This window comes from Podarcis liolepis (assembly GCF_965112155.1).
Source record: "Podarcis liolepis genome assembly, chromosome: 15".
Lineage (NCBI taxonomy): Eukaryota > Metazoa > Chordata > Lepidosauria > Squamata > Lacertidae > Podarcis > Podarcis liolepis.
Window position 1 is genome coordinate 42,106,154 of NC_139566.1, and position 9,602 is coordinate 42,115,755.

Consider the following 9,602-nt stretch of genomic DNA (forward strand, 5'->3'; position numbering starts at 1 on the left):
CCTCCCCTTGTCTTCTGAGATGTAAATCTCACTTGGGTCAGTATAATTTACTCCTACAATACCGCATTTTTTAAAATCCAATGGTCCCACCTGATTAAAAGATCTGTGCCATGTGATGGCTCCCTCATCCATGCTGAAGTCTATATTTTGTGAATCTTGTGGAACTATCTTTCCTACTTTCACTCGGGAGAAGGTTTGGTTTGGAAAAGTAACCCAGTTAATAATATCAAATCCACCTGCTAATTCCCCATTCTCATCAAAGGACACTAAGTCCCCAGCACTGTTGTTGAAGGAGATACTCCTCAAGAACGAGTGCAGCTAGACAGAAGAAAACAAAGGCAAAGTTTTAAAAAGGAGAGCTTTTATGGATTTTAGAAACAAGAAGTACCCATCTTTTTTTTTTACACAATGGAAAGTAGTCAAAAACTGTGCAGTCTACAACATATGGAGCACCTAAGTATTTCTCGTAAGTACAGCTGGCCTGCCACTTGCGTGAGGGTTCAGCTCTGGGGTCCGTGTGCAAAGGCAAAATGGTGCCATGTCAGGAAGCCCTGGAACTGCCCCTTCTGCAAGGTGGGTGTGCAGGGAGAGGGGGGCAAAGAAATGGGGGTAGTTCATGGTGGGCTTTCCCTGATCTCCATTTCTTTGACCATAACTTGCAGTTCCAATACAATCAATTAATATCACTGGGAGCGAGTTAAAAAACTGTCCAGGTAATTACATTTGAAAATAGCCCTATATGTTCCTCTTTAGTGCAGAAACAAATGCATCTTCTAGAAAATAGTTATTGGTGGTGGACAGAATGGGTGGGCAGTCATGGGCAGAAACAAACCTTAGTATTTTCAAACAAATTCTTAATTTTTCATAATTCTCATTTCTCTTGCTCAACTTTGCAAAGGTTTATTCTGAATAGGAAATCTCACCTGCCAAGGTTGCAGTTCTGGGGGATCGAGCCCACCTCTGCCTGCCATCATTCTGCGTTTTGACCTGGATGAGTGCATCTGATGTAAAGTATGTGCAATGGCATAAACCGCATTATAGATACTGTAACTTTGGCCAGTCATGGTCATTTCAAAAATATGCCCAGGAAGGCTCTCCAGACTCTCATGGCCAGTGCAGGTCTTTGTGTCTTCCTTGTGCCCATTGGAAGCAGAAAATAAACAGTTAAATGCCTGTTGCCAAAAAGCCTGGAGGAACCCATCTCCCTTTGGAGAGTTGGGGTTCAGGGTCTGAAGGAAGTCTTTAAATCCCTGGACTTTCTCCGTGTGAATTGCAAAAGACAAGGCACCATCAAAGAGTTGTATATCATTATACCTTTGCATTGTTTCTGAAGAGAAAGCCCACTGGGCTGTAAAAATCCACACGGTGCCTGTAGACGTCTTTGCAATGTCTTCAGCTAATGAAAAGAAATATTGCATCCATTTCACAACTGCAATGGTCTGAGGTTCTGCAAACAGAACTAATATGTTAATTTCTGAGGCTACTAGGAAAGTGGACTTGGCCCGAATGAGTTCCAAGAACCTGAAATTATCTAGACCCTGAGATATGGCTGGTAGTTTTTCATTGAAAGCTGTACAGACTCCATGCCGGGAAAGCATTGGCACTAAGCTTTGCATAAAATTCTCCCCATTTTCATCATCGGATGCCACAATTCCTACCCATGTCCACTGGAAATGTAGAAGTAGCATGACAATCCCTGCATATTGATATTTCTCATTGGGCACCGTTCGGTAGAATGTCTGGGGCTGCAACTCTGGGCTTCTCACTTCAGCTAATACACAGTAAGCAATCTGGAGGAAGAAATCAATCCCACAAGAATTGGAGAGTTCTAGCTTACTGTTTATAAATAGAGGCACCATATTTTCATACACTTTGTGGTGATGTGCACCACTAAAATAATGCAAGATCTGGACCTATACCCACAGGTTCTGTTGGAAAGAAAGAAGTACAGCTCAATGGAACTGTGGAAGGAATGTCAATTCAGAAGCTCTTTTGTCTTTGGACATCATTGTCAAATGCAACCAGCTTTCTACCAACCCACACCACACACAATCAATGACCACTCTATATATACAAGCATATGTAGGTAAAAGTTTGCATGAGTCATGCAGGCTTTGCCGATTCATTGAACACTGCTGACACATACCGACTCGGTTCCTTTTCTATCAAAGAAACAGCGGCCAATTTTAGGCCGTGACAATCATGGTATATTTCATGAGTGGGAAACCTGTGGTTCTCCAGAACTTCCTGGACTCCTTGACCATTGAGCAAAAGTGGTTGGGGCTAGTGGACAAAATCTGGACAAGCAACTCCCTTGGTTAGTTGGAACCATTCTGATGAGACACAACTAGGGATAGGAGAGGAATTGAGTTCAATGAACATCTTAATAATTAAAAAATTCCTGAAACAATTGGTGAGCCAAAATGCAGCTGTCCTCTGACATTTGTGCATCTCTGAATTTTGCAATTCACTTCTCCAACCAAAAGCAAAGCTTTATATTAAAATGACACTGGTCACAAAAGTGAATACATTAGTGAAAATGAAATCAAATAATATATTACATTAGGAAAAACAGCTGGGAAATCTGTGGATTAGCCAGAACTGCTTAGGAGGAGCAGGGTTTCTCTGACCTCTTGCAGCTGGCCTTGGGCAGCTTCCTGGGAGCAGGAGGAAGACTCCTGCTGCTGCATTTGCCCAGTTCCAACCTCCCTGCTGCTTCCCAGTGACACATGGGAGACAAAGTCTGGCAAGCACCAAAGCCCCTCTCCTCCAGCCACTAGTGCATAGCTCCCCCAGATGTTTTGTATCATTTATATATTTTCCTCTCACACTTCCTCTTTCAGAAAAATGAACCAAAGTAAAAGAAAGCATTGAGAACCCAGAAGATAATTATTGTACCCGAGGCAGAAGAGCTTGACAGCCCCCAATCTTACTATACCTGTGGAACCTTGTAGATGCTTAAGACAGTAGCCATGTGGAGGGAGATGTCAGAGTTAAGTCCCCCAATAAAAGCTACCTTACTTTTCTTCTCACATTTGAAGTTGGGGACAATCCTTTCTGTGATGGACAGAAGTTTCAGAGTGTTCTGATAAGTCATCCTTGCATTCAAGTAGCTATCATAGATTTGAAACCCAAAGGTCATATTCGGGAGGATATTACGATTCTTGTTTATTTCTTCCACAGCAAACACCAGGGAGAGAATATTCTGGTAGTACTTCACCTCATCACTAATAAAAGAGTTATACAGTGGTACCTCGGGTTACAGATGCTTCAGGTTACAGACTCCCCTACCGCAGAAATAGTACCTCAGGTTAAGACCTTTGCTTCAGGACAAGAACAGAAATCGTGTGGTGGCGGCGCAGCGGCAGCTCGGGTGCCTCAGGTTAAGAACAGTTAAAAGTTAAGAACGGACTTACAGAAAGAATTAAGTTCTTAACCCAAGGTACCACTGTACTACGTGTCAGAGGTATTCTCTTCCTCTCCCCCTCAAGCACATTGGTAACTTTCTGGCTCTCTCTGGCAAATCCCAAAAGATTAAATAAAACGAATAAGCTAACAAACAAACTATATATCCATTGTGTGTCTCAACAGTTGATAGACAATATTCAGTCAGCTTTAAGAATATTGCATCTAAAAAGCATTTAATTTTGTGCAGAGCATTCATATACTGAAACACACATATGTAAATAAATCTGTTATTTTCAGCTGTACCACTTGTGCCTAAAATTGTGGGTCCTCACAGGTGGCTAAAGCAAACAGCTATTTTGCTACTGCTGGGAGGGGGTACCTGGTTGCCACATCTTTCTCTTACCCCTTTATTTCCTTTCAGGAACCAATGGACACTTACTGGAAGAGAAGTTCCCAAGTCAGAAATTCTGACTGGTGCCTCTCAGATAGTAAGTGTTTGGTGTAGGTGGGGAGTAGAGACCAGAGCACATCTGATGGAACAAATTCTATTCTTTCATAGTAACTGAGTTTCCCTCCTTCCCTCCTTCAAATAAAATTGTGGCTGTACAAAAAATACTGTAGCCAATGTTAGTCATACTATTAGAAGGACCATTAGGATTAATGGATCAGACTAAATTAGGTTTATTAATTTCAGTGGGTCTACTCTGCAAATAACTCTGTATCGATACTTGGTCTTTTTTAATATGGTTTACATTGTATAGCAGAGAATCCAAATTCTATGTTATTCATATGTCACATTCATCTGTGACTGTCAGATTAAATGATAGTGATTGTGAATATGAAGATAAAGCTTTGCTGCAAAGGAACACAGTTGTTAATGGTGTGAAAGGAAACACAGAGGGAGGATGAGGAGGAAGTTAGGAGAAAGTGGTGAAAGCCATGGGATCAGGTGATGAGAAAGCAGAATAGGCAGAAGATAGAAACCCCAAGAAGTGGAATAAAGCAACAAAGAAGAAAGATGACCAGATGACAATATCAAAAGAAGAAAATATATGTTTCACATTCTACTTGATAAAAGTCACATGGAAACGTGTTCTGAGCTAACGTATGTTTGGTGTAATTGTAGCATTCATGAGCTCACCAAGGGTACACTATGAAGGATAAAGTTTTTTACTTACAAAAGTTCATCTATAAGCTTTGTGTTTGGGTGCTCATGGAAATCTTTTTCTTCAAATAAAAAGCCGAAATAGGTAACAATTCCTCCAATGACTAGGTCCCCTCTCTGATAATTCTGGTATGGAAGCTGGAACGGCTCCGTCATGGTGCATCTAGCAGAGTGTTCCTTGCTCTCGGTTGGAGGCAACTGCAGCCACAGGAAGAGAAGAATCTGCAGCAGAAATGTTCCTACCATCTTGGGGCCAACAGGGATGTTGAAAGTCAGATTTGTATCTCATCCTCCATAAACTGCATTACAGGAATTCTCATTGAATGACTCTGGATTATTTTGATAAAGGGAAAATGCCAATGATCTGATTCATGAAAACCTGCATGTTCAGAATTTCTCATGTGGGCTCTGAATGACACAGGATTTATTTTATATACACTTTCACAATCTGGCATTGATTGTGTTCATGGCCTGAAAAAGTGTACAGGGGATTTGGGAAGATGAATGATAAATCCCAGCAATTTGAGATAATTATTAGTTCCAAAGTTATCTCCTTAGAGCATTGAGCTCTGTGGCTTCTAGTAAGATCAAAATAATGATGTATATTTGTTATTGAGTAGTTCTCTTGTAATTGCGAGTGTCACAGGTAAGAAAGAAGTCCAGCTGCAAACTCTTGATCTGAAGGTTCCAGTAGTAGATAGGTAGCCGTGTTGGTCTGCCATAGTCAAAATAAAAAATTCCTTCCAGTAGCACCTTAAAGACCAACTAAGTTAGTTCTTGGTATGAGCTTTCGTGTGCCTGAAGAAGTGTGCATGCACACGAAAGCTCATACCAAGAACTAACTTAGTTGGTCTTTAAGGTGCTACTGGAAGGAATTTTTTATTTTGATCTGAAGGGAACTTCCTAGTTTTCCCAACACTCCTCCTCGATCACACCTGCACTATTTCCCCCAGCTGTACATGTGTCACCAATGGAGACATGATTTTTAGGATTTTGTATCACAGGGGTGTTTCCTTGTATACCAGTTAAGGGGAGAGAGGAAAAACACTTAAAGTAATGCAGGATCCAGTTGCAGGTGCAATAAAGAGTATGACATTTCCTTACAGAAACGTCTAGCTTAGTGCCGTGAACATATTGTATCTTTATTTCAGTAAGGCTTTGGACAAAGTCGCCCCCCCATTATATTCTTCTGAGTGGAATGAGGGAACTGTTAGGTGGATTTGTAGATGGTTGACGGATGGATCCCATTTTGTTGCAATACAGGTAATGTCTCAGGCCAGATGTGCTCAAAGGCATTGCCACGGAATTAGTACTGATCCTCATCAGCGGCAGTGATGGAAATAATTAAGCAATTCACCACTGTCCCAATTGTGTCCTCACAGTTTCTCGCAAAGGAATTCTTCAAGCTGCTCCAGATCTTTTTTATCATTTACTTTTTAAGTCTTCAATTATTTGTTTATTTGTTGATTCTTTAATTTCAAGGGGCATGAATATGCTTAATTTCTTATTACATACATGTAAATAAAATAGCAGTAACAGACACCAAAAATTACGAACATGATTAAGACTTCTGGATTATTTAAAACTGTCTTCTTATTAGCTGCTCCCTGCTGTTCAGCTCAGGCCTCAGTAAAATAACATAGCATTTGGGGATAAAGATGCAGCCCAGTAACCCACAACTGGAGGCCAAGATGGAGAAGATCTCCACAGCCACCATGTATTTGCCCTTGGTGCTCAAGTAGGTTGGAACAAAGGAGAGCCACACACTGCAAAAGACCAACATGCTGAAGGTGATGAATTTGGCTTCATTGAAACTGTCCGGCAACTTTCTAGCTAGGAAAGCCACCGTGAAGCTGACTATGGCCAGTAAACCCATGAATCCCAGGACACAATAAAACATGATAGTGGAACCTTCATTACATTCTAGTATTACGTCTTCAGTCATTGAGTGCATATCAACATCTGGGAATGGGGGAGAGGTTGCCAGCCACACAGTACAAATTGTCACTTGCATAAGGGAGCAGGAAAGAACAATTGGGGTGCCCAGTGGCTTCCCTACCCACTTCCTCATTCGGGACCCTGGCTTGGTGGCCATGAAAGCTAGAACCACAATGGCAGTTTTGGCCAATATGCAAGAAATTGCCACTGAGAAGATCAAGCCAAAAGCAGTTTGTCGAAGGAGGCAGGTCACTTCCTCAGGCTGGCCAATGAAGAGCAGAGCACAAAGGAAGGAGAGCAGAAGGGAAAGGAGGAGAATATAAGTGAGGTTGCGGTTGTTGGCTTTAACTATGGGAGTATCTCTGTGCTTTGTGAATATTTGAAGCACCAAAGCTGTGATGAAGGAAAAGAAGAGGGCAAACGTGGTCAAACTGATCCCCAACGGTTCTCCATAAGACAAGAATGTTTTGTCTTTGGGGAGACAGCCGTTCTGTTCATTGTTTGCATATTGATCTCCAGGGCATTCTGAACAGTCGTCCATGTCTGAAAAAGAAAATGGAAGAAACAAATCTTATTTTTTTAAAAAGTTATTCTGTCCCCAGATTGTCACAATGCATCTAAGAGATGCCAGAATGTATATCTGCTACTCCCATACTGTTTTCCCACTAGAGAAAGGAGCTCCTGATGCACAGGTAAAATTAAAGCGTGTGATGCATTCCTTACCCTCCTTGTTTGAGATCTTCCCTTCTGGACACGGAAGGCAATCATAGCAGCAGAATGGCTTTCCTTCCTTCTTGTTCTTTCTACAACCTACATGACAATTCTCATTACACAGAGAAGTGGGTTGTGCCTGTTCATAAATGAAAGAAGGAAATCGTTTGGGACTTATCTTCAAATAGTAGAAATGACAGTTAAGCTATAGATTGCTATAGGTTTTTTGTTTTATCTAAAGATGATCTTAAATCCAGCACTAATAGTAGCATGGAAACTTCTACCATTACTCCAGTACCTTTGCCTTTATGAAAACCATATTAGTAAGTATTTGAACTTCTTCAGAGATTAGCATGCCAATATCTTATCAAATTAGAAAATGTTCAGGTGAAAACTTATTGGGTCATAATGTCATGAATATAGAAATTGCTCAAGTGTTTTTGACTTACAGTTGCAATAGAAATTATTGAAATTCTGCCCTGTCTAGTGTCTAACCACTGTTCCTTTAACTTGGAACTTGCAAGCTATGCTTCCAATGGTTTCTCTGGCAACATTCAGTGCATTTGCTTTCTTTTTGTATACTTGTATCTTTTTTGAGAGGGGCGATGATCTCTTGTCTTACCTTCTTGAACCATTCTACTGATTTAGAAATATGGCTAATGTCAAGAAATATGGCTAATGTCAATGGCTAATTCTGCGCAGAGTGGGCGTGCCGAGTGGTGGTCCTCCACCCTCCTCACTGACTTCACTGGAAGAGTCTCGGAGCCTCACCTCCAAGATGCTCTCTGCCTCTCCCTTCTTCCTGGTGTCACCTGGACTTCCTTCCCCAGATGACGTTCTCTCTCTTCCCTTACTCGTTCCCTCTCCTGCAGAATCTGGGAGCCTCGCCTCTCCCCTCTGCTCTGATGTCAGTTCCCTGACATCCACCTCCCTCCCAGGGCCCTCCAACCCCCCCCCCCCGTCCTTTCCTCGGACGGTGATGCAGGAAACCCCCGGAAGGAACTCTCCCCTCCATCTGATGATTCGAACACCCCTCTCCATTTGCTGCTGTCTCTTCTCTCTCCCCAATCTCCCCAGTCGGATTCTTCTTCAGACAATTCCCCTTCCTCCTCTTCGGAGGCGGGAAAACTCTCAAACTCCTCCTCTTCATCGGTGGTGCCAAATTGCTCCCCCCAGAACCTCTCTGGTGGTTTGGGCTTTCTCGGATACCTGCTATGAAACTCCTCCTGCAGATACTCATCCCTAATCTCTTCTGCTGGGACCCATGCGTTTTCCTCTTCTGGCTCCCCCTCCCACGCCACCAAATATTCCACTCGCCCCCCTCTCCACCTGGAATCAAGAATTTCAGCTGCATGGCCACTGAGTTCCCTTTCCTCCATCTGTGGATGCAAGGGTGTTTCCCTTTGCTGACCCAGAAATTCCCTCCCCTCCCTGAACGGTGAGAGTAAGGACCTGTGGAACACGGGGTGCAGTTTCATGTGAGATGGCAATTTGAGCCTAAAGGCCACCGGATTGACTTGCTGGGCTACTTCGAATGGTCCCAGTCTCTTTGGCCGTAGCTTCTTGCACCCTCCTTTGAACGGTAACCCTTTGGTAGACAACCACACCTGGTCCCCCACTCTAATGGTTTCTCCCTCTCTGCGGTGCTTGTCTGCCTGCCTCTTGTGCTCTTCCTTGGCCCTTTCCAGGTTTAACTTAAACTGTTGGTGTAAAGCCTCCATGTCTTCCACAAATTTCTCAGCTGCGGGAACACTCCAACTTCCCTCCCCTTCCCCGGGGAAAGCCCTGGGGTGACACCCGTAATTCGCCATAAACGGACTCATCCCTGTGGACATATGTTCTGCGTTATTGTATGCAAACTCAGCCAGCGCTAATTTGTCCACCCAATCATTCTCCCTCTCGTTGACGTAGCAGCGTAGATATTGTTGAAGTATGCTGTTAGCTCTCTCTGCTTGTCCGTTGGTTTCTGGATGTCTGGCCGTTGAGAAACTAACCTCGACGTCCAGCAGACTCATAAGCTTCCTCCAGAATCTGGACGTGAATTGCCGGCCTCTGTCGGATAAAATCCTCAAGGGGGCGCCATGCAACCTGAAAACATGCTCTACAAACAGCTTTGCTGTTTCTTCTGCAGTCACCGCATGCGAGCACGCAATAAAATGGCACATTTTGGTCATCAAGTCAACTACCACCATTACTGCCGTTTCCCCCCTGGCTTTGGGTAAATCCGTCATAAAATCAATTGATACCACCTCCCATGGTCTCTCTGGTATGGGTAAGGGCTCCAGTAACCCCGCAGGTGCTGTCCTCTCCCCCTTCGCTCTCTGGCAGCACTGGCACCCGCGTACATATTCCTTCACTCCTTCACATCTTCTTCCACCCG

The 9,602-nt window shown here is 43.2% G+C and overlaps 1 protein-coding gene across 1 annotated transcript; it reads right to left on the bottom strand.

Moving 5' to 3' along the window:
- Positions 1–6,152: 6,152 nt before the first annotated feature.
- Positions 6,153–7,527, bottom strand: LOC310693858 (vomeronasal type-2 receptor 26-like; the record flags this gene model as incomplete). Its single annotated transcript, XM_083476240.1, has 1 exon — positions 6,153–7,527. Exon 1 carries the CDS (start codon positions 7,050–7,052, stop codon positions 6,153–6,155), a length of 900 nt encoding a protein of 299 aa, XP_083332366.1. The 5' UTR covers positions 7,053–7,527.
- Positions 7,528–9,602: the final 2,075 nt, after the last annotated feature.